Here is a 24,653-nt window from a genome sequence, read left to right on the forward strand (position 1 = left end):
TTGGTGAGACACAATAAAAAATTTAGGTTAGAATTGAGACTTGAGTTAAAACCATTTTTTTATGAGATAAAAAATAGTTTAGACCAAAGCTTGAATCCTAATTATAGTTACCACTTCTTAAGGGAATTGGGCCTAAAATATTTCCATTGTAAAATGTTGCATGGGTTCATAGAAAATCATTATCTCAAAATGCATGCAATAACTAACAAGGAAGACCCTATTATCAAAAATGGTTTCCAAAATTTTGCATTATGACAGACCAACCATTTCAACTAAAACAACAAAAGTACTTGAAGGAGACAAGATTCTACATCTCACTTGCTAAATTAACATAAAATTGAAATACTAGATTTCAACCAAAGCTATGGAATTTTACACCTTCCTTGCTAAATTGCCATATGATCAATGTCCAATTATTGTTCATTGACAAGCTAAGCTGCTTTTGATATAGAAGAAGAAGATAACAATTCAAGAAGATCCTTCAACTTTGGAGTTCCTCTTTCTGAAAGCCTTAGGCTTGTATCCCTCTTGCAACAGCTTCTCAACTTCCTCGATATGTAACCCCTTGGTTTCCGGCACCAAGAAGTAAATGGCGATGAGCCCGAGAAAGGAAAACCCGGCGAAAAGGAGGAAGGTGCCGGCCGAGCCAAGAACCTCTGTCAAGGTCAAGAACGTCTCGCTCACAACTAAATTCGAGCACCAGTTGGCGACCGCTGCAATCCCTCCTCCAGTGCCTCGATACCTCAGTGGGTAAATCTCTGAATTCACGATCCACGGCGCGGTTCCCATCCCAGGTGAGAAAGAAATGATGTACAGCCCAAGGAAAAGGACGGCGAATATTCCGAACTTGCTTGGACAGCCATTCTCGAACCATATCCGTTGCTCACCTCGGCACACGGCCCTTATTCCTTTGTCAGAAATCAGGCATGCTCCAGGTTGATACTAAATAACCAACGAACAAAATGCACAAGCTTAGCATTTGCATTATAAAAAGGGACAAAAATGCTTGGGACAAATTGCGTGAAAGGAATAATTGAAGCAAACTTTACCTTATTTGTACCATCGGCACAATATGCACAATCAGCTTGTAAGCAAGACATGCAGTTCCATGAGGATGCATCTGGAGCCGACAAATAAGCGGGACATGTAGTGTTTCCACCAAAGTGGCTAGATCCCAACTTACTAACAGCAGGAGCGTGTAGAGACGCTTGCCAAAAGAAGGCGGATAACACAACCAAGCAAGTGATAATGCCAAACATGGAAACGATCATCAACCTTCTCCGTCCATATCTATCGACAAATGCCATGCTCACAAGAGAACCAGCCGCATTGAGGCCGGAAGTTATGAGAGAGAGAGCCATAGCGGTCTTGTTCGAAGCAAACCCAGCAAGCTGAACTATCGTCGGACTGTAATACATGACTGTGTTAATTCCCACAAACTGCTGAGCCACTTGAACCGTAATTCCAGCATATAATCCTCTTCGAACTATCTGGTTACTCCAAGCACCCTTCACTTTGGCGATCATACTCTCTCCGATTATGCTCTCATCGGCTTTTTCAGCTTCAACAGATTCTTGCAGGGCACTCATTTCGTCCTCGACCTCATCAGCGGGATAAATCTTGGCCAAAATACTCCTAGCTTCATCGATCTTGTTCTGTTTTACAGAGGATGTATGTATAAAAGAGACAATATAATGTACCAGCCCATGTGGTCATGACTTTATGTTAGAATACAGAAGTAGGAAAATGGATTAAGTCATGCCCCATATTCCAGCTAACTTGACAAAACTCTATTTCATAATATAAACGTGACTCTTATAAAAAAAAAGTTCCAAGACGAACTCTCAACTCGATCGTGACATGCATCTTATTTAAAAGAACCAGCAACCGAACCTGATGAACATACAATCGAGATACATAATTATCAACAATGGATCAAACGACAAAAAATGAATAATTTTTGGGTTCACGCTCCATGTAGAGAAATAAGTGTGTAACATACAAACATTTGCAAGATCAAGCCTAGATAATTTGTGGAAAACTCAACAAAGTATATAAAACTGAAAACTGATATTGAAAACAAAATGGAAGTAAAGAAAATTATACCGGGTCATGTCATGTGCAATAGGGACTTCCCAAGACCTGCAACAGTATGAATTAACTGAAAACTAATCCCTCTCCACGATCTCAAATGGTAACCCCCAAGCATTTAATTCTCCACAGTTTGTCTGAATGCAGAGCTAGCAAAACCATTATTCAAACAAGAAAATGATGTGTGACTTAACTACTAAGCAACATGAAACCAGATTCCTTGTTTTAAAAGAAACTAAAAATTAATCAATAAATCGATTATGCCTCCAAAAGCTATGATTGTAAGAAAAAGACTAGAATTTTCCATAGACAAATTCTCAGTATACATCCATGCAACTATTACAATCAGATACAAGACCAGTAGATACTAAAATGTGAAATAAGTTAAGAGCTTCGACCCTCACCTTTCTGTAGAGCCACCTTGGAGACTCTGGCAGAAATAACATGAGGATGAATTGAACAAGGGCAGGAAGTCCAGCTACCCCGAGCATCCAACGCCAAGTCCCAGGTGCCTAAAATTCGAACAGGCCAACTTATTCACTTATCTTAAATCGCTGATATAGGAGAAGGATATTATGCTGGATTACGCATACATGAGTGAAGGCCAGATTGATGAGATAAGACAAGAATTGCCCTCCGGTAATGAGGAAACCATTTGTGCTAACTAGCGCGCCCCTTATCCTAGCAGGAGAAGCTTCGGAAATGTAGAGAGGCGCGGTCATGGAAGCCATTCCAACGCCTAAACCTACGAGTATTCTTCCGATGATGAGCATCCATGGAGCTACAGAGGCGGCCATTACGACTGCACCAATAAAGAACAGGGCATCGGCCAGAAGTATCGATATTTTCCTTCCGAATCTATCGTTCATCCACCCACCAACAGCAGCTCCAATGATAGCTCCAGCAACAGCCATACTCACAATAGTTTCCTTCGAGCAGACAAGAACTTTTGAGAATTAACGTACTCAAGAAACATAAGCAGTGTACAGGAAATGAGGAAGAATTAGTTACCTGTAGCCACGTTTTCTTGTCGACCTCTTCGAAGTCCTCCCGAATATAGAGCAACGCCCCAGAAATGACCCCTTCAACCAGAGGAAATGAGGTATTCATGTTTATGTCCTATTCGAGGAGTGTTCGTTCCTCTTAACAGGTGATACTTTTCTATTGTATGCCAAATCTCAATTAATACAGAGGCGGACACTCAAAAAGGCAAAAGAACTGACTACTTGCTGCGACAAGCATCAGGACTGGGAGCATGTACAACAGGCATTGATAAGATTAACATCAATAGTACTAAAAACCAAGTTACAGAATCTCATGTACATTTTGTCTTAAGTTATGGGGTCCGATTCTAGGTTGATAAGCGAACTAGGATGGAGGAAAAAGTAAATGAAAAGAAAAGGCCAGTGGAAACAGAGAAGCAAAATGGGAACAGAAAAGGTTAAAACAGTTTAAAAGAAAGAAGACTACCCACTCTTCTCGCTGGAGGTTTACAATGAGAGAGCAAAGAACTTGCTTCATACCTTAGTAAGAAAACAATTAAATCAAAAGACAAACTATTTTATTTACAAGTTTTTTGGCAAAACTCGACCTAGGAAAAGAATTTGATAGAACAAAAGCACCATGGCGGACTGCCAGTGCCAATCATCCCGATCAGGCTTAAACTTTCCTTTATCCACTTTAATTAGCTGTAAATCGTAGCAAATGGAAATAAAATCAAGGCAAGAGCTTGATCTACCTGTGTCATAGCCAAACAGCAATCCACCAATTCCAGCCGACAGTGCGAGCCTCATGATATATGGCGTCTTCCATGTCGTGCGCCAACATTCGGTGAGCTCTGTCTTATCGGTTTTGGTGTGACCTCCCTCCATCTTGTCCCTCCCTCGCACACGCACTTCGGAAGGAACCACAACAATATCTTAAATCTGGGATTTTCTGCGAAAAACCAAAGAAAGAGTCACTAATCTGCTTATTGGAAATGGACAAAACGCGACAATGATCAAAGGCCTTCCCCTCCAAACACGAAAAAGACATAATTTTTTATACCAATCCAAACCAGTAAAGTCAGGCTAGTGACTGTTCCCATCATCTCTTTTACCGTCTGCCGCATATTATTTTACAACTTTTAGCGGGATAAAAACAAGCCTTTCAATGTTATACTCCAAAGCTTCTACCTTTTCGTCTGACAACTTCAATTATTCTATTCTATCGAGAACCCGACAAATGATAAACCGAGAAAAAGCAGAACAAAAAAAAAAGCCAAAATAATGCAACCCATCGATCCCACCGAATCTGATCAACCGATCACTGCATGAGGCACTAGAACAGAGAATCACTATCCGAAATGACACAGACCCGAATGCAGTCCGAATTCCTAGCGTCAAAATCCATCACTCAACTGAACGCACGATGGAGAAACGGGGAAAACAAGAACGGGAACAGAGCATTACCCAGAACCAGAACCAGGAAAAGCCTCCTCCTTTTCTCCTCCCCTGTTTTCTCCCCCTCTCTCTGCTTTCAGGGTCTTCTCGACTACTGCAAATTATGAATAAGATGGCTGATGAATGATGATTCAATGCAATGCCAACGCAGTCTACACGTCCATATATAGGGCGAGAAAAGATCCTGAGCGTCTGTCGGGTAGGTGTGATACCAAAGATCATTCCTACCTCGTCACTTGTGGAAAAAAAATCTGTGGCCAGAAGCGCGTGCGGGAGTGACAATGAGATTACCAAGTAAAGGGTGGATGACGACAATCGAGAAATAGGCAGGAAAGTTCGAAAAGAAGGCAAGGCAATCAATCGAAAGATGACATCCGAGGGAAAGAGAGTTCATAATTTTGGAAAACTCTGAAAGCTTATCCATGAATCTAATCGGAAATGTGTCCAAAGCGGGGCCCACCAACCGAATCCGTCGAGCGTCCGTGCAAGGACATCTGATCATTTACGGGTGACTAGGGTGCGTTTGGTAACATTTCTGTTTAAAAATTATTCCATTAAACGAAATAGAAAAAGTGTTTATGTTCCTGGGAGCATTTTGAACAAAAAACGAGTTTGGTAAACTTGTTCAAGGAATAAAAAATGAACAGAAATACGTTTGGTAAATTTGTATAATTTTTTTATTTCTTTTAATTTTTTAATATTTTTATTTTATTTTTTCTATTTTCTTTCTTATTTTTCTTATTTATTTTATTTATTTTTCATTTTTCCTTTTTTTCTTTTTTCTTCTTTTGGCTGGTTGCTCTTCCTCCCCCAGGCGTCTCCTCGCACGACCGTGCCAGCGCGCCCGGCGCGAGCCGACGGTGACCTAGAGCCACACCGTCATCTCCCTCCACCGCATCGGCGACCGCGCTCGACACCTCCTCGCCGCCACCATACCGGCCGTTCGTCAGAGCAGCCACCACGCCCCCTGCACGTCGCGACGCCGAACCCGCGCCCAACGGCATCGCCGACCTCTGCGTCCCCAAATCCGTCGCCTGCCGCTCCGTGTTCTCCCCTCGCGACACCAGACCTGCACCCGAAGCCTCCGCCGACGACCCAGCGACGCCGGAGCCCCAAAGACCGCCCCTCCGCCTCACGCTCGATCGACGCATCTGCAGGTCTCGAGCCTCCGTTCGCCACCGCCGCATCAAATCTCACCGCGCCGTGACCCACGACTTCGAGATCCGCTCGATCGTCGACCCCGCGCCGGCCCACGACTCGACCGGCCGTCCTCGCTGCTCCCCCCTAGCCGCTGGGCGAGCTCGGCCTCGCCGGATCTGGGCGAGATCGAGCTCGCCCAACCAGGCGCGAGGTCGGCCTTGCCGCGCCGGGTGGAGACGCTCGCAAGTGGAGATGCTCGCAGGTGGAGACGCTCGCAGCGGTTGTCGGCGCCAGAGAGGACGACGGTGGAGAAGCCGGATGGTCTCGAGACAGAGGCGGCTGTCGGCACCGGAGAGTGGAAGGCGCCGGAGAAGACGACGGTGGAGACGCTCGCATGAGGAGAGGCTCGCAGGAGAACACAATTTTGTTCCTTTTTTGTTCTTCAAATATGTTTCAGAAATAAGAAACATAAATTTGTTGTTTCTTATTTCTATTCCCTTTTTGTTTCTGGGAACAAAAGAACAAAAAAAGAACAAAAATGTGCCCAAACGCGTATCTGTTTCTTTTTTGTTCCCATGAACAGAAAAACAAAAAAAGTGTTTAAAAACAGAAAAAAAAAATAACAAAAACAAACGCAGCGTAGGTTGACGATGTCGAGTCTTGGATTCGCTCTCTCTCTCTCTCTTTTCGAAATTAAATTATGAACCCACAAAAAAAAAAAAAAACCTCCAATTTGAATTCTTTCATATTATATCATAAGTAAATCCAATATCCACAAGTAAATCCAATATCCACAAGATTAATTCTGTACTGGACTGGATCAAATTTACTGTTATTCGAATGATATTGTGGCAATTTGATAATTATGGTAGTATCCTCCCTTTTTCTCCAAATTATTTTCCTTATTAAGTCATGGAAAATAGAAGGAATATCTAAAGAATATAATTGTTAAATTATCCCTCATGATATTTCCTTTTAAGTCTTTTGTGTTAAAGCGTCCTTATTAGTTAACACCATATTGAGAAATACCATGAAATCTTTTGCGCTTTACTAAAAGATTGTACTTTCATTTATAATGGAAATTAATGAAATTATTACCACGGGAGCACTTCAAACATGGAATTTTCAAATCGTTGTTACCATTTTGGTTTTCAAACGTGGTTATCCAATGATCCAAAGGTTTTGAAGATAAGAGTTTAAATAAGGAAAAGATACATTCGATTAATGTGTTACTCGATAAAAGATGAGAAATGTACATTAAAGTATGGACATCACTAAACAATTAAATATCTAGAGGGCATGCGATAGGATTAGACTAAGTAAAAAATATGAAAGATGATAAATATGGCAAAGTGCAAACTTATTGCGCCACCTCCTCAAGCCAATTGTCATCACTTTGCCCGAGGCAAGCAGCCACCCTACAATGGCCGCCCGAGGAAGACAACTATCTCAAGGCAATCACCATTGTAGTCCTAGAATTCACAATGACCTTAGACTTCGATATTTTACTACGTTTTGATCAGATAGAAGAAACTATTCATTGGATTAGCTTCATCCCTTCTTTCCCATTTAAAGCAAGAAACGTTGAAAACAAAGTCAGATTAGCAGAAAAAGAAAAATGCAGCGGGCTAATCAAAATCAAACCAAAATTGAAGATGAGGGGACAAGCTTTGCTCACCAAAATGAAGGGTTTTCGTCTTCGACAGATTCCAAGAACTTCCGTCAGTTGCAGACAACTGAGGGAAGCAACGAAAACCCCGTCGGATCGTCAAGGTGGGAGAGATAGGGTTGTGAGCAGACGAATTCCAACCCTGTTCACCCGCCTATCTTCCCTTCCTTCCCCTTTTTATCCTACTCTTCCCCTTCATTTTAGCCTGTCACACAACTGGTGTAATAATATCACGTTTAAAAGCTGGCCACAAGTGTTATGAATGGCAAAACAAATATATAAATAATCGTGTGACCTTTTTTTTTGATTTTGTGGTCAGCATTCAACCATGATGCTGTCAGACGGTTATGCTAGAGGTGCTCTATCTAATTCGAAGATTAAGGATTTCTTCAAAGGATGAGATGAAATTTAGTCCAGTTAATTGACGTATTTTGGAAGCATCTGCCTCGGAAAGTTAAGCCTTGTCGATATCTTTTATTAGACACCAAAGTACGGGGGTGGCAGCTTGTGTCACCTCGTGTTTTTTTTTTTTTTTTTTTTCAAGGGGACATGCAGGAGAATTTGCAGTCTAGGTCAGATAATTGCAGAAACATTGTAAGATTGATAAACTCCTTTTTTTTTTTTTTTTTTGTCATTGAAAGAAGACCGACAATGTCAAATCCCATTAATTATATTTATTGGTACAATGGGGTTATCCATCGTTCCATCGTGAGATTGTGATACTCTCCTGAAATTTTTTTTCTCACTCCATTTGCACCTTATCGCAATAATGGTATGCACAACATTGTCGTATTTTGAGGGGGCCTCTGAGGTCTCTATGTTTTCGAGTCTATGATGGATTTACAAGCAACATTTTCTTTTGTCCTCAAGGACACATTTGAGATTCTTTGAGCATCCAATTGATCTTTATGAACTTCTTCATTACATGCCCATCAAGTAGTTACCCGACAATCATACAAGTTTCAATTCTAAATGCTTGAGAGTAAAATACGAAAATTACCAAACTTTGGGATTGTTTGTTGTAATTTTTGTGTGAAGCCTCTCGATCGACACGGTTAGGGGTATGTAAAAGAACTGCGAACTGCCCGAACTTCCGATCGAACCGGACCAGAACCAATGGTTCTTAAAAAAGTCGGTTCGGTTCTCAGTTCCAATAAATTTGAACCATTGAGTACCGATCTGACTCCAAATTCTAGGTATGGAACCGTCCTTCCACTCGAACCAAGACAGTAATATATAAATATATATTTTAACTTTTAAGAAAAAATTCCCACAAAAAAAAAATAAGAAAAATAAAAAACTCTAAAGTGTCTAATTTGAAGCTCAAAATCCATTAATTGAGTACTTGTTTTGTCTCACTCTCATCTCATTTGAGTCTATTTCTCTATCTCTCAATCATGACCTCCACTCTCAAGCTCAATGTCCATCGATTCACGATCCCGTCTCCTAACTTTTAAAATGAATCTAATCTTTTTATTGATTTTACACTTAAGAATATGAAAGTTCTTTATTTTTTTTGCTGTACTTTGGCTTGTCTTAAATTTTTGTATTGAGTGTGTGAAACTCGATGGGAACAGTTCCATGAACTCACTTGGAAAACAAACCGCACTCGTAGTTCAACTCCCAAGTAGTTCCCGATTCCAATTTTCCAAACCAATCCTCGGTGGAAGGTTCTCGATTTTAAAGTAGGAACTACCCACCCGAATTATACTCACCCCTACGCACAACTATACCTTCACTATTTGAACCAAAACAGTAATATATAGATATATATTTAATATTTAAGAAAAAATTTCCCACCAAAAAGAAATTTAAGAAAAATGAAAGTTCTAAAATCCCTAATTTGAAACTCTATATCCATTGACTGAATACTTAATTCGTCTCACTCTCATCTCTTCTAAGTCCATCTCTCTATCTCTCACTCACAACCTCCACTCTTAAGCTCAATATCCATCGATTCACGATCTTAACTCTCAACTTTTAAAATAAATCCAATCTTTTTACTAATTTTACAATTAGGAATATGAAAGTTCTTTTTTTTTTTTAGTTTACTTTGGCTTGTTGGAAATTATTGCACTAAGTGTGTGAAACTCAATGGGAATTGTTCCATGAACCCACCTAGGAATTGAACCAAACCAACAGTCCTATTCCTAGGTGGTCCCAGTTCTAATTTTTCGAAATCGATCTTTAATGAGCAATTCTCAATTTTAAAGTATGAAGTGTCCATCCAGACTATACTCACCCCTATGCACAAATGGTATGTTTGGGAGTTGCATTTGAAAAGGACTTTAGATACCCAAAGCCCTTTGGGCCAAATATTGGATATTTGGCAAATATTTTGCAAACCCCCTTGAGAAAAAGTGCGCATTGAGAAGGCTGAAAGCTCAAGGCAGGTGTGAGGCTACATTGGGCTTTCAGCTTTCTCAGCATGCCTTATGGTACTGTACATTTTTTTTTTCCTGAAACTGTCCTCACCAACTTTTTTTTCTTGTTTTGACCCTTGTTTTGCGACACTGTTTATCTTCCCTGAGTGGTGAGGGGCTGGCAAAGGCTCGAGAGACGTTAGCGAGTCGCGGCGACTTAGGTGACCATCTTCAAAGGGTCAAGCGACCTTTGCAGGTCGCCACAACTCGAGGGTCGCCTAACCTAGATCGACGGCCCCTTCTCTATGGTCGCACGGCACGACAACTGGCAAAGGTTGCCTTCTGAGTTGCAGCAACCCAAATCTAGGACGCCGCAACTCAAGGGGGGTCACTCCACCTAGATCAACGGCCCCCTCACCGTAGTCGTGCGGCATGGTGACCCGCGGAGGTCACCTAAGCCGCCGCAACCCAACAAGCTTGTGGCACTTGGAGAAGTTGATAGAGCAGAGGGAGTCTTGCGGGCAGTAGCGACAACGGCAAGAGAGTCAGCGGTGACGCGGGGGTAAAGGGCGTGGTCGGGGGCGGCGGCCTTGGGGTAGTGGGAGAGGGGGGTGGAGAGGTGCTAGACCACCGGGCTTATGCTTCTTCGTGGTCCTCAAGAAGAGAGATGGAGGAAAAGATGATGGTGGAAGAGGAGGAGAACATGTTGTGGTGATGAGTTTGACTCAAAACTATTTAAATTGGGGCGGTAGCTTTGGTGATGAGAACCATGAGTTCCCAAGTACATGTGAGACAACACATCGCATCTTTGATGGCATCATTTAAAAGAAACTAAATAGGGTCATATTCAAGTATCGACCAAAAGTTTATACTTTTTTATGAGACAAAGAAAAAGTGAAAATTGACATTTTTACATAGACAAAATAAAAAAATTTAGGTTAGAATTGACAGTTGAGTTAAAATCATTGTTTTTTATGAGATAAAAATAGTTTAGACCAAAGCTTGATTACTTGTTATAGTTACAACTTTTTAAGAGAATTGGGCCTAAAATACTTCCATTGTCGAAAGTTGCATGGATTCATAGAAAATCATTATCTCAAAATGCTTGCGATGACTAACAAGGAAGACCTTATAATCAGAAATGGTTTCCGAAAAATTTGCATTATGACAGGCCAATTATTTCAACTAAAACTACGAAAGTAGTTTAAGGAGACAAGATTCTACACCTCTTGCTAAATTACCATAAAATTGAAATACCATGATTTCAACTAAAGCTATAGAATTTTACACCTTCCTTGCTAAATTGCCATATGATATTATTGTTTATTGACTAAAAGATGAAGAGATTTGTTCTAAGAAATCCAAACCATTGCAGTCAAGCTAAACTGCTTTTGATACAGAAGAAGAAGAGAACAATTCAAGAAGACCCTTCAACTTTGGATTTCCTCTTTTTGAAAGCCTTAGGCTTGTATCCCTCTTGCAACAGCTTCTCAACTTCCTCGATATGTAACCCCTTGGTTTCCGGCACCAAGAAGTAAATGGCGATGAGCCCGAGAAAGGAAAACCCGGCGAAAAGGAGGAAGATGCCGGCCGAGCCAAGAGCCTCTGTCAAGGTCAAGAACGTCTGGCTCACAACTAAATTCGAGCTCCAGTTGGCGACCGCTGCAATCCCTCCCCCGGTGCCTCGATATCTCAGTGGGTAAATCTCTGAATTCACGATCCATGGCACGGTTCCCATCCCAGGTGCATAAGATATGATGTACAGACCAAGGAGAAGGACGGCGAATATTCCGAACTTGCTTGGACAGCCATTCTCGAACCATATCCGTCGCTCGCCTCGGCACATGCCCCTTATTCCTTTGTCAGAAATCATACATGCTCCAGGTTGATACTAAATAACAAACGAACACAATACACAAGCTTAGCTTATGCATTATAAAAAGGGACGAAAATACTCAGGACAAATTGCTCGAAAAGAATAATTGAAGCAAAGTTTACCTTATTTGTACCATCGGCACAAAATGCACATTTAGTGTGTAAGCAAGACATGCAGTTCCATGAGGCTGCATTTGGAGCCGACAAATAAGCGGGACATGTAGTGTTTCCACCGAAGTGGCTAGACCCCAACTTACTAACCGCAGGGGCGTGTAGAGACGCTTGCCAGAATAAGACGGACAACACAACCAAGCAAGCAATAATACCAAACATGGAAACAATCATCAACCTTCTCCGTCCATATCTATCGACAAATGCCATGCTCACAACAGTACCAACCACATTGAGGCCGGCAGTTATGAGGGAGAGAGCCAAAGCGGTCTTGTTCGAAGCAAACCCAGCAAACTGAACTATCGTCGGACTGTAATACAAGACCGTATTAATTCCCACAAACTGCTGAGCCACTTGAACCGTAATTCCAGCATATAATCCTCTTCGAACTACCGGGTTACTCCAAGCACCCTTCACTTTGGCAATCATACTCTCTGCCACGATGCTCTCATCGGCTATTTCGGCTTCAACAGATTCTTGTAGGGCATTCATTTCGTCCTCGACCTCATTGGCAGGATAAATCTTGTCCAAAATACTCCTAGCTTCATCGATCTTGTTCTGTTTTACAGATCAGAGACAATATAATGTACCAGCCCATGTGGTAGACACACGACTTTATGTTAGAATACAGAAGTAGGAAAATGGATTAAGTCATTCCCCATAGTCCAGCTAATTTGACAAAACTCTATTACATAATATAAACATGGGTCGCATCAAAAAAAGTTCCAAGACGAACTCTCAACTCAATCACGACATGCATCTTATTTAAAAGAATCAGCAACCGAACCTGATGAACATACCATTAAGATACATAATTATCAACAATGGATCAAACAACAAAAAATGAATAATTTTTGGGTTCATGCTCCAGGTAGAGAAATAAGTGTCTAACATACAAACATTTGCAAGATCAAGTCTATAATTTTTACAAAACTCAACAAAGTATATAAAACTGAAAACTGATAGTGAAAACAAAATGGAAGTCAAGAAAATTATACCAGGTCATGTCATGTACAATAGGGGCTTCCCAGACCCGGAAGAATAGAATTAACTGAAAACTAATCCCTCTCCACGATCTCAAATGGTAACCCCCAAGCATTTAATTCTCCACAGTTTGTCTGAATGCATAGCTAGCAAAACCATTATTCAAACAAGAAAATGATGTGTGACTTAACTACTAAGCAACATGAAACCAGATTCCTTGTTTTAAAAGAAACTAAAAATTAATCAATAAATCGATTATGCCTCCAAAAGCTATGATTGTAAGAAAAAGACTAGAATTTTCCATAGACAAATTCTCAGTATACATCCATGCAACTATTACAATCAGATACAAGACCAGTAGATACTAAAATGTGAAATAAGTTAAGAGCTTCGACCCTTACCTTTCTGTAGAGCCACCTTGGAGACTCTGGCAGAAATAACATGAGGATGAATTGAACAAGGGCAGGAAGTCCAGCTACCCCGAGCATCCAACGCCAAGTCCCAGGTGCCTAAAATTCGAACAGGCCAACTTATTCACTTATCTTAAATCGCTGATATAGGAGAAGGATATTATGCTGGATTACGCATACATGAGTGAAGGCCAGATTGATGAGATAAGACAAGAATTGCCCTCCGGTAATGAGGAAACCATTTGTGCTAACTAGCGCGCCCCTTATCCTAGCAGGAGAAGCTTCGGAAATGTAGAGAGGCGCGGTCATGGAAGCCATTCCAACGCCTAAACCTACGAGTATTCTTCCGATGATGAGCATCCATGGAGCTACAGAGGCGGCCATTACGACTGCACCAATAAAGAACAGGGCATCGGCCAGAAGTATCGATATTTTCCTTCCGAATCTATCGTTCATCCACCCACCAACAGCAGCTCCAATGATAGCTCCAGCAACAGCCATACTCACAATAGTTTCCTTCGAGCAGACAAGAACTTTTGAGAATTAACGTACTCAAGAAACATAAGCAGTGTACAGGAAATGAGGAAGAATTAGTTACCTGTAGCCACGTTTTCTTGTCGACCTCTTCGAAGTCCTCCCGAATATAGAGCAACGCCCCAGAAATGACCCCTTCAACCAGAGGAAATGAGGTATTCAGGTTTATGTACTATTCGAGGAGCGTTCGTTCCTCTTAACAGGTGATGCTTTTCTATTTTATGCTAAATCTCAATTAATAAAGAGGCAGACACTCAAAAAGGCAAAAGAACTGACTACTTGCTCCAACAAGCATAAGGACTGGGAGCATGTACAACAGGCATGGATAAGATTATCAATACTACTAAAAACTGAGTTATAGAATCTCATGTACATTTTGTCTTAAGTTATGGGGTCCGATTCTAGGTTGATAAGCGAACTAGGATGGAGGAAAAAGTAAATGAAAAGAAAAGGCCAGTGGAAACAGAGAAGCAAAATGGGAACAGAAAAGGTTAAAACAGTTTAAAAGAAAGAAGACTACCCACTCTTCTCACTGGAGGTTCACAATGAGAGAGAGCAAAGAACTTGTTTCATACCTTAGTAAGAAAACAATTAAATCAAAAGACAAACTATTTTATTTACAAGTTTTTTGGCAAAACTCGACCTAGGAAAAGAATTTGATAGAACAAAAGCACCATGGCGGACTGCCAATCATCCCGATCAGGCTTAAACATTCCTTTATCCACTTTAATTAGCTGTAAATCGTAGCAAATGGAAATAAAATCAAGGCAAGAGCTTGATCTACCTGTGTCATAGCCAAACAGCAATCCACCAATTCCAGCCGACAGTGCGAGCCTCATGATATACGGCGCCTTCCATGTGGTGCGCCAACATTCGGTGAGCTCTGTCTTATCGGGTTTGGTATGACCTCCCTCCATCTTGTCCCTTCCTCGCACACACACTTCGGAAGGAACCACAACAATATCTTAAATCCGGGATTTTCTGAGAAAAACCAAAGAAAGAGTCAGTAATCTGCTTATTGGAAATGGACAAAAGGCGAAAATGATCAAAAGCCTTCCCCTCCAAACACGAAAAAGGCATAATTTTTTATACCAATCCAAATTAGTAAAGTCAAGCTAGTGACTGTTCCTATCATCTCTTTTACCGTGTGCCGCATATTATTTTACAACTAGGATAAAAACAAACCTTTCAATGTTACACTCCAAAGCTTCCACCTTTTCGTCTGACAACTTCAATTATTTTATTCTATCGAGAACCCGACAAATGATAAACCAAGAAAAACCAGAACAAAAAAAAAAAAAAACAGAGGCCAAAATCACGCAACCCATCGATCCCACCGAATCTGATCAACCGAACTCTGCATGAGGCACTAGAACAGAGAATCACATATCCAAAATGACACATACCCAAATGCACTCCGAATTCCTAGCGTCAAAATCCATCACTCAACTGAACGCACGATGGAGAAACGGGGAAAACAAGAACGGGAACAGAGCATTACCCAGAACCAGAACCAGGAAAAGCCTCCTTCTTTTCTCCTCCCCTGTTCTCTCCCCCTCTCTCTGCTTTCAGGGTCTTCTCGACTACTGCAAATTATGAATAAGACGGCTGATGAATGATGATTCAATGCAATGCCAACGCAGTCTACACGTCCATATATAGGGCGAGAAAAGATCCTGAGCGTCCGTCGGGTAGGTGTGATCCCAAAGATCATTCCAACCTCGTCACTTTTGGAAATAAATCTGTGGCCGGAAGCGCGTGCGGGAGTGACAATGAGATTACCAAGTAAAGGGTGGATGAGGACAATCGAGAAAGAGGCAGGAAAGTTCGTAAAGAAGGCAAGGCGATCAATCGAAAGATGACATCCGAGGGAAAGAGAGTTCAAAATTTTGGAAAACTCCAAAACTTTATTCATTAATCTAATCGGAAATTTGTCCAAAGCGGGGCCCACCAACCGAATCCGTCGAGCGTCCGTGCAAGGACATCTGATCATTTACGGGTGACTAGGTTGACGATGTCGAGTCTTGGATTCTCTCTCTCTGATTCCTGGGACGCCCGCACAATCGCCCCCAACTTCCTCCTTCTCATCTCGAATTTAAATTATGAACCCAAAAAAAAAAAAAAAAAAACCTCCAATTTGAATTCTTTCATATTGTATCATAAGTAAATCCAATATCCACAAGATTAATTATGCACTGGACTGGATCAAATTTACTGTTATTCGAATGATATTGTGGCAATTTGATCCCTTTTTCTCCAAATTATTTCCCTTATTAAGCCTTGGAAAATAGAAGGAATATCTAAAGAATATAGTCCTCAAATTATCCCTTATGATATTTCCTTTTAAGTCTTTCGTGTTAAAGCGTCCTTATTAGTTAACACCTTATTGAAAAATACCAGGAAATCTTTTGCGCTTTACTAAAAGATCGTACTTTCATTTATAATGGAAATTAATGAAATTATTACCACGGGAGCACTTCAAACATGGATTTTTCAAATTGTTGTTACCATTTTGGTTTTCAAACGTGGTTATCCAATGATCCAAAGGTTTTGAAGATAAGAGTTTAAATAAGGAAAAGATACATTCGATTAATGTGTTACTTGATAAAAGATGAGAAATGTACAATAAAGTATGGACATACACTAAACAATTAAATATCTAGAGGGCATGCGATAGGATTGGACTAAGTAAAAAATATGAAAGACGATAAATATGGCAAAGTGCGAACTTATTGGGCCACCTCCTCAAGCCAATTGTCATCACTTTGCCTGAGGCAAATAGCCACCCTACAATGGCCACCCGAGGAAGACAACTATCTCGAGGCAATCACCATTGTAGTCCTAGAATTCACAATGACCTCAACTTCGATATTCTACTACGTTTTGATCAGATAGAAGAAACTATTCATTGGATTAGCTTCATCCCTTCTTTCCCATTTAAAGCAAGAAACGTTGAAAACAAAGTCAGATTAGCAGAAAAAGAAAATGCGGCGGGCTAATCAAAATCAAACCAAAATTGAAGATGAGGGGACAAGCTTTGCTCACCAAAATGAAGGGTTTTCGTCTTCGACGGATTCCAAGAACTTCCGTCAGTTGCAGACAACTGAGGGAAGCAACGAAAACCCCGTCGGATCGTCAAGGTGGGAGAGATAGGGTACTGAGCAGATGAATTCCAACCCTGTTCACCCGCCTGTCTTCCCTTCCTTCCCCTTTTTATCCTACTCTTCCCCTTCATTTTAGCCTGTCACACAACTGGTGTAATAATATCACGTTTAAAAGCTGGCCACAAGTGTTATGAATGGCAAAACCAATATATAAATAATCGTGTGACCTTTTTTTGATTTTGTGATCCGCATTCAACCATGATACTGTCAGACGGTTATGCTAGAGGTGCTCTGTCTAATTCGAAGATTAAGGATTTCTTCGAAGGATGAGATTAAATTTAGTCCAGTTAATTGACTTATTTTGGAAGCATCTGCATCGGAAAGTTAAGCCTTGTCGATATCTTTTATGAGACACCAAAGTACGGGGGTGGCAGCTTGTGTCACCCTGTGTTTTTCTTTTTTTTTCGAGGGGACATGCAGGAGAATTTGCAGTCTTGGTCAGATAATTGCAGAAACATTGTAAGATTGATAAACTCCTAATTTTTTTTGTCATTGAAAAAAGACCGACAATGTCAAATCCCATTAATTATATTTTTTCGTACGTGGGGTTATCCATCGTTCCATCTTTGTGAGATCGTGATACTCTCTTGAGATTTTTCTTCTCGCTCTATTTACACCTTATCGCAATAATGGTATGCACAATATTGTCGTATTTTGAGGGGGCCTCTGAGGTCTCTATGTTCTCGAGTCTATAATGGATCTACACGCAACATTTTTCGTTTGCCCTCAAGGACACATTTGAGATTCTTCAAGCATTCAATTGATCTTTATAAACTTCTTCATTACATGCCCATCAACTAATTACCCGACAATCATGCGAGTTTCAATTCTAAATGCTTGAGAGTAAAATACGAAAATTACCAAACTTTGGGATTGTTTGTTGTAATTTTTGTGTGAAGCCTCTCGATGGGCACAATTAGGGGTATGTAAAAAAACCGCAAACTGCCTGGATCACTTGGACTCGGATCAGACCGGACCAGAACCAATGGTTCCTAAAAGAGTGGGTTCGGTTCTCGGTTCCAATAAATTTGAACAATTGAGTACCGATCTGACTCCAAATTCTAGGTATGGAACCGTCCTTCCACTCGAACCAAGACGGTAATATATAAATATATGTGTTAACTTTTAATAAAAATTTCCCACCAAAAAAAATTAAGAAAAATAAAAACTCTAAAATGTCTAATTCAAAGCTCAAAATCCATTAACTGAGTACTTGTTTCGTCTCACTCTCATCTCATTTGAGTCTATCTCTCTATCTCCCAATCATGACCTCCACTCTCAAACTCAATGTCCATCGATTCACGATCCCGTCTCTTAACTTTTAAAATAAATCTAATCTTTTTATTGATTTTACATGAATCTAATCTTTTTATTGATTTTACACCTAAGAATGTGAAAGTTCTTTATTTTTTGCTTTACTTTGGCTTGTCTTAAATTGTTGCATTGAGTGTGTGAAACTCGGTGGGAACGGTTCCATGAACTCACTTGGAAATCAAACTGCACTGGTGGTTCAACTACTAGGTAGTTCCTGATTCCAATTTTTCAAAACCAATCCTTGGTGGAAGGTTCTCGATTTTAAAGTAGGAACTACCCACCCGAATTATACTCACCCCTATGCACAACTATACCTTCACTATTTGAACCAAAACAGTAATATATAAATATATATTTAATATTTAAGAAAAATTTCCCACCAAAAAGAAATTTAAGAAAAATGAAAGTTCTAAAATCCCTAATTTGAAACTCAATATCCATTGACTGAATACTTAATTCGTCTCACTCTCATCTCTTCTAAGTCCATCTCTCTATCGCTCACTCACGGCCTCCAGTCTTAAGCTCAATATCCATCGATTCACGATCTTGGCTCTCAACTTTTAAAATAAATCCAATCTTTTTACTGATTTTACAATTAGTAATATGAAAGTTCTTCGTTTATTATTATTATTATTATTTATTTACTTTGGCTTGTTGAAAATTATTGCACTAAGCGTGTGAAACTCAATGGGAATTGTTCCATGAACCCACCCGGGAATTGAACTAGACCAACAGTCCCGTTCCTAGGTGGTGCCAGTTCTAATTTTTTGAAATCGATCCTTAATGAGTAATTCTCAATTTTAAAGTATGAAGTGTCCATCCAGACTATACTCACCCCTAAGCACAAATGGTGTGTTTGGGAGTTGCATTTGCAAAGGACTTTAGATACCCAAAGCCCTTTGGGCCAAATATTGGATATTTGGCAAATATTTTGCAAACCCCCTAGAGGAAAGTGGGCATTTAGAAGGCTGAAAGCTCAAAGTAGGTGGGAGGTTGCATTGGGCTTTCAACTTTCTCAGCATGCCTTATGGTACTGTACATTTTTTTTTTCCTGAAACTCTCCTCACCAACTTTTTGTTTTTCTGTTTTGACCCTTGTTTTGCTACACTATTTATCTTCCTTGAGCGGCAAGGGGCTAGCAATGGCTCGAGAGACGTCAGCAGGTCACGGCGACTCGGGTGACCATCTTCAAAGGGTCAAGCGACCTCTGCAGGTCGCCGCAACTCGAGGGTCACCTGACTTTGATCGACGGCCCCCTCTCCATGGTTGCACGGCCCGACAACCGGCAAAGGTTGCCTTCTGAGTCGCGGCGACCCAAACCTAGGCCGCCGTAACTCACGGGGGGTCACTCCACCCAAATCAACGGCTCCCTCACCGTAGTCGTGCGGCATGGTGACCCGCGGAGGTCGCCTAAGCCGCTGCAACCCAACAAGCTTGCGGCACTTGGAGAGGCTGATAGAGCAGAGGGAGTCTCGCGGGCAGCAACGACAATGGCAAGAGAGGCGGCGGTGACACAGGGGTAGAGGGCGTGGTCGAGGGTGGCGGCCTTGGGGTAGTGGGAAAGGGGGGTGGAGAGGTGCTAGACCACCGGGCTTATGCTTCTTCGTGGTCCTCAAGAAGAGAGATGAAGGAGAAGATGATGGTGGAAGAGGAGGAGAATATGCTGTGGTGATGGGTTTGACTTGAAACTATTTAAATTGGGGCCCGGTGATGAGAACCGTGAGTTCCCAAGTACATGTGAGACAACACATCACATCTTTAATGGCATCATTTAAAAGAAACTAAATAGGGTCATATTCAAGTATCGACCGGAGGTTTATACTTTTTTATGAGACAAAGAAAAAGTGAAAATTGACGTTTTTAGTTAGACAAAAAAAAAATTTAGGTTAGCATTGACACTTGAGTTAAAATCATTATTTTTTATGAGATTAAAAATAGTTTAGACCAAAGCTTGATTACTTATTATAGTTACAACTTCTTAAGAGAATTGGGCCTAAAATACTTCCATTGTCGAAAGTTGCATGGATTCATAGAAAATCATTATCTCAAAATGCTTGCGATGACTAACAAGGAAGACCATATAATCAGAAATGGTTTCCGAAAAATTTGCATTATGACAGACCAATTATTTCAACTAGAACTATGAAAGTACTTGAAGGGGACAAGATTCTACCCCTCTTACTAAATTAGCATAAAATTGAAATACCAAGATTTCAACTCAAGCTATAGAATTTTACACCTTCCTTGCTAAATTGCCATATGATATTATTGTTCATTGACTAAAAGATGAAGAGATTTGTTCTAAGATATCCAAACCAATGCAGTCAAGCTAAACTGCTTTTGATACAGAAGAAGAAGAGAACAATTCAAGAAGACCCTTCAACTTTGGATTTCCTCTTTTTGAAAGCCTTAGGCTTGTATCCCTCTTGCAACAGCTTCTCAACTTCCTCGATATGTAACCCCTTGGTTTCCGGCACCAAGAAGTAAATGGCGACGAGCCCGAGAAAGGAAAACCCGGCGAAAAGGAGGAAGGTGCCGGCCGAGCCAAGAACCTCTGTCAATGTCAAGAACGTCTCGCTCACAACTAAATTCGAGCTCCAGTTGGCGACCGCTGCAATCCCTCCCCCGGTACCTCGATACCTCAGTGGGTAAATCTCTGAATTCACGATCCATGGCACGGTTCCCATCCCAGGTGCGTAAGATATGATGTACAGCCCAAGGAGAAGGACGGCGAATATTCCGAACTTGCTTGGACAGCCATTCTCGAACCATATCCGTTGCTCGCCTCGGCATATGCCCCTTATTCCTTTGTTAGAAATCAGGCATGCTCCAGGTTGATACTAAATAACCAACGAACAAAATGCACAAGCTTAGCATTTGCATTATAAAAAGGGACGAAAATGCTCGGGACAAATTGTGTGAAAGGAATAATTGAAGCAAACTTTACCTTATTTGTACCATCGGCACAATATGCACAATCAGCTTGTAAGCAAGACATGCAATTCCATGAGGATGGATCTGGAGCCGACAAATAAGCGGGACATGTAGTGTTTCCACCAAAGTGGCTAGATCCCAACTTACTAACAGCAGGAGCGTGCAGAGACGCTTGCCAGAATAAGGCGGACAACACAACCAAGCAAGCGATAATGCCAAACATGGAAACGATCATAAACCTTCTCCGTCCATATCTATCGACAAATACCATGCTCACGATAGTACCAATCACATTGAGGCCGGCAGTTATGAGGGAGAGAGCCAAAGCGGTCTTGTTCGAAGCAAACCCAGCAAATTGAACTATAGTCGGACTGTAATACAAGACTGTGTTAATTCCCACAAACTGCTGAGCCACTTGAACCGTAATTCCAGCATATAATCCTCTTCGAACTACCGGGTTACTCCAAGCACCCTTCACTTTGGCAATTATACTCTCTCCCACGATGCTCTCATCGGCTATTTCGGCTTCAACAGATTCTTGTAGGGCATTCATTTCGTCCTCGACCTCATTGGCAGGATAAATCTTGTCCAAAATACTCCTAGCTTCATCGATCTTGTTCTGTTTTACAGATCAGAGACAATATAATGTACCAGCCCATGTCGTAGACACAGGAAAATGGATTAAGTCATTCCCCATAGTCCAGCTAATTTGACAAAACTCTATTACATAATATAAACACGGGTCGCATCAAAAAAAGTTCCAAGACGAACTCTCAACTCAATCACGATATGCATCTTATTTAAAAGAATCAGCAACCGAACCTGATGAACATACCATTGAGATACATAATTATCAACAATGGATCAAACAACAAAAAATGAATAATTTTTGGGTTCATGCTCCGGGTAGAGAAATAAGTGTCTAACATACAAACATTTGCAAGATCAAGTCTATATAATTTTTACAAAACTCAACAAAGTATATAAGACTGAAAACTGATAGTGAAAACAAAATGGAAGTCAAGAAAATTATACCAGGTCATGTCATGTACAATAGGGACTTCCCAAGACCTGGAAGAATAGAATTAACTGAAAACTAGTCCCTCTACACGATCTCAAATGGTAAACCCCAAGCATTTAATTCTCCACAGTTTGTCTGAATGCATAGCTAGCAAAACCATTATCCAAACAAGAAAATGATGTGTGACTTAACTACTAAGAAACATGAAACCAGATTCCTAGTTTTAAAAGAAACTAAAAATTAATCAATAAATCGATTATGCCTCCAAAAGCTATGATTGTAAGAAAAATACTAGAATTTTCCATCGACAAATTCTCAGTATACATCCGTGCAACTATTACAATCAGATACCGGACCAGTAGATACTAAAATGTGAAATAAGTTAAGAGCTTCGACCCTTACCTTTCTGTAGAGCCACCTTGGAGACTCTGGCAGAAATAACATGAGGAAGAATTGAACAAGGGCAGGAAGTCCAGCTACCCCGAGCATCCAACGCCAAGTCCCAGGTGCCTAAAATTCGAACAGGCCAACTTATTCACTTATCTTAAATCGCTGATATAGGAGAAGCATATTATGCTGGATTACGCATACATGAGTGAAGGCCAGATTGATGAGATAAGACAAGAATTGCCCTCCGGTAATGAGGATACCGTTTGTGCTAACTAGCGCGCCCCTTATCCTAGCAGGAGAAGCTTCGGAAATGTAGAGAGGCGCAGTCATGGAAGCCATTCCAACGCCTAAACCTACGAGTATTCTTCCGATGATGAGCATCCATGGAGCTACAGAGGCGGCCATCACGACTGCACCAATAAAGAACAGGGCATCGGCCAGAAGTATCGATATTTTCCTTCCGAATCTATCGTTCATCCACCCACCAACAGCAGCTCCAAAGATAGCTCCAGCAACAGCCATACTCACAATAGTTTCCTTCGAGCAGACAAGAACTTTTGAGAATTAACGTACTCAAGAAACATAAGCAGTGTACAGGAAATGAGGAAGAATTAGTTACCTGTAGCCACGTTTTCTTGTCGACGTCTTCGAAGTCCTCCCGAATATAGAGCAACGCCCCAGAAATGACCCCTTCAACCAGAGGAAATGAGGTATTCATGTTTATGTACTATTCGAGGACTGTTCGTTCCTCTTAACAGGTGATACTTTTCTATTGTATGCCAAATCTCAATTAATACAGAGGCGGACACTCAAAAAGGCAAAAGAACTGACTACTTGCTGCGACAAGCATCAGGACTGGGAGCATGTACAACAGGCATTGATAAGATTAACATCAATAGTACTAAAAACCAAGTTACAGAATCTCATGTACATTTTGTCTTAAGTTATGGGGTCCGATTCTAGGTTGATAAGTGAACTAGGATGGAGGAAAAGGTAAATGAAAAGAAAAGGCCAGTGGAAACAGAGAAGCAAAATGGGAACAGAAAAGGTTAAAACAGTTTAAAAGAAAGAAGACTACCCACTCTTCTCACTGGAGGTTCACAATGAGAGAGAGCAAAGAACTTGTTTCATACCTTAGTAAGAAAACAATTAAATCAAAAGACAAACTATTTTTATTTACAAGTTTTTTGGCAAAACTCGACCTAGGAAAAGAATTTGATAGAACAAAAGTACCATGGCGGACTGCCAATCATCCCGATCAGGCTTAAACTTTCCTTTATCCACTTTAATTAGCTGTAAATCGTAGCAAATGGAAATAAAATCAAGGCAAGAGCTTGATCTACCTGTGTCATAGCCAAACAGCAATCCACCAATTCCAGCCGACAGTGCGAGCCTCATGATATACGGCGTCTTCCATGTCGTGCGCCAACATTCGGTGAGCTCTGTCTTATCGGTTTTGGTGTGACCTCCCTCCATCTTGTCCCTCCCTCGCACACACACTTCGGAAGGAACCACAACAGTATCTTAAATCCGGGATTTTTTCTGCGAAAAACCAAATAAAGAGTCACTAATCTGCTTATTGGAAATGGACAAAACGCGACGATGATCAAAAGCCTTCCCCTCCAGACACGAAAAAGGCATAATTTTTTTATACCAATCCAAACCAGTAAAGTCAAGCTAGTGACTGTTCCTATCATCTCTTTTACCGTCTGCCGCATATTATTTTACAACTTTTAGCAGGATAAAAACAAGCTTTTGATGTTACACTCCAAAGCTTCCACCTTTTCGTCTGACAACTTCAATTATTTTATTCTATCGAGAGCCAGAAGAAATTAAAAAAGCAAAAAAAAAAAAAAGCAAAATCATGCAACCCATCGATCCCACCGCATCTGATCAACCGAACTCTGCATGAGGCACTAGAACAGAGAATCACATATCCGAAATGACACGGATCCAAATGCAGTCTGAATGCATTACCCAGAACCAGAACCAGGAAAAGCCTCCTCCTTTTCTCCTCCCCTGATCTCTCCCCCTCTCTCTGCTTTCTGGGTCTTCTCGACTCCTGCAAATTTTGAATAAGATGGCTAATAAATGATGATTCGATGCCATGCCAACGCAGTCTACACGTCCATATATAGGGCGAGAAAGATCC

General features: G+C 40.9%; 3 protein-coding genes across 4 annotated transcripts; all 3 read right to left on the reverse strand.

Moving 5' to 3' along the window:
* Positions 1-301: 301 nt before the first annotated feature.
* On the reverse strand, positions 302-4,657 carry LOC104431570 (inositol transporter 4-like). Its single transcript, XM_010044182.3, has 7 exons — positions 4,542-4,657; positions 3,830-4,026; positions 3,103-3,173; positions 2,685-3,020; positions 2,496-2,603; positions 1,050-1,655; positions 302-942 (listed from the first exon to the last, which is right to left on the reverse strand). The coding sequence occupies exons 2-7, from the start codon at positions 3,960-3,962 to the stop codon at positions 469-471; spliced, it is 1,728 nt and encodes a 575-aa protein (XP_010042484.2). The 5' UTR covers positions 3,963-4,026; positions 4,542-4,657; the 3' UTR covers positions 302-468.
* A 6,284-nt stretch (positions 4,658-10,941) lies between these two features.
* On the reverse strand, positions 10,942-24,549 carry LOC104445618 (inositol transporter 4). 2 transcript variants are annotated; one of them, XM_039311983.1, is made up of 7 exons: positions 24,479-24,549; positions 14,463-14,659; positions 13,743-13,813; positions 13,325-13,660; positions 13,136-13,243; positions 11,703-12,308; positions 10,942-11,595 (listed from the first exon to the last, which is right to left on the reverse strand). In XM_039311983.1, exons 2-7 carry the CDS (start codon positions 14,593-14,595, stop codon positions 11,122-11,124), a joined length of 1,728 nt encoding a protein of 575 aa, XP_039167917.1. In that variant the 5' UTR covers positions 14,596-14,659; positions 24,479-24,549; the 3' UTR covers positions 10,942-11,121. The 2 variants fall into 2 exon arrangements, with proteins under 2 accessions (XP_039167917.1, XP_010057828.1); XM_010059526.3 differs by lacking the exon at positions 24,479-24,549 and adding an exon at positions 15,180-15,476.
* LOC104445616 (inositol transporter 4) lies at positions 20,238-24,607 on the reverse strand. Its single transcript, XM_010059524.3, has 7 exons — positions 24,479-24,607; positions 23,845-24,043; positions 23,121-23,191; positions 22,703-23,038; positions 22,514-22,621; positions 21,104-21,709; positions 20,238-20,996 (listed from the first exon to the last, which is right to left on the reverse strand). The coding sequence occupies exons 2-7, from the start codon at positions 23,975-23,977 to the stop codon at positions 20,523-20,525; spliced, it is 1,728 nt and encodes a 575-aa protein (XP_010057826.1). The 5' UTR covers positions 23,978-24,043; positions 24,479-24,607; the 3' UTR covers positions 20,238-20,522.
* Positions 24,608-24,653: the final 46 nt, after the last annotated feature.

Source organism: Eucalyptus grandis, chromosome 5, assembly GCF_016545825.1.
Source record: "Eucalyptus grandis isolate ANBG69807.140 chromosome 5, ASM1654582v1, whole genome shotgun sequence".
NCBI lineage: Eukaryota > Viridiplantae > Streptophyta > Magnoliopsida > Myrtales > Myrtaceae > Eucalyptus > Eucalyptus grandis.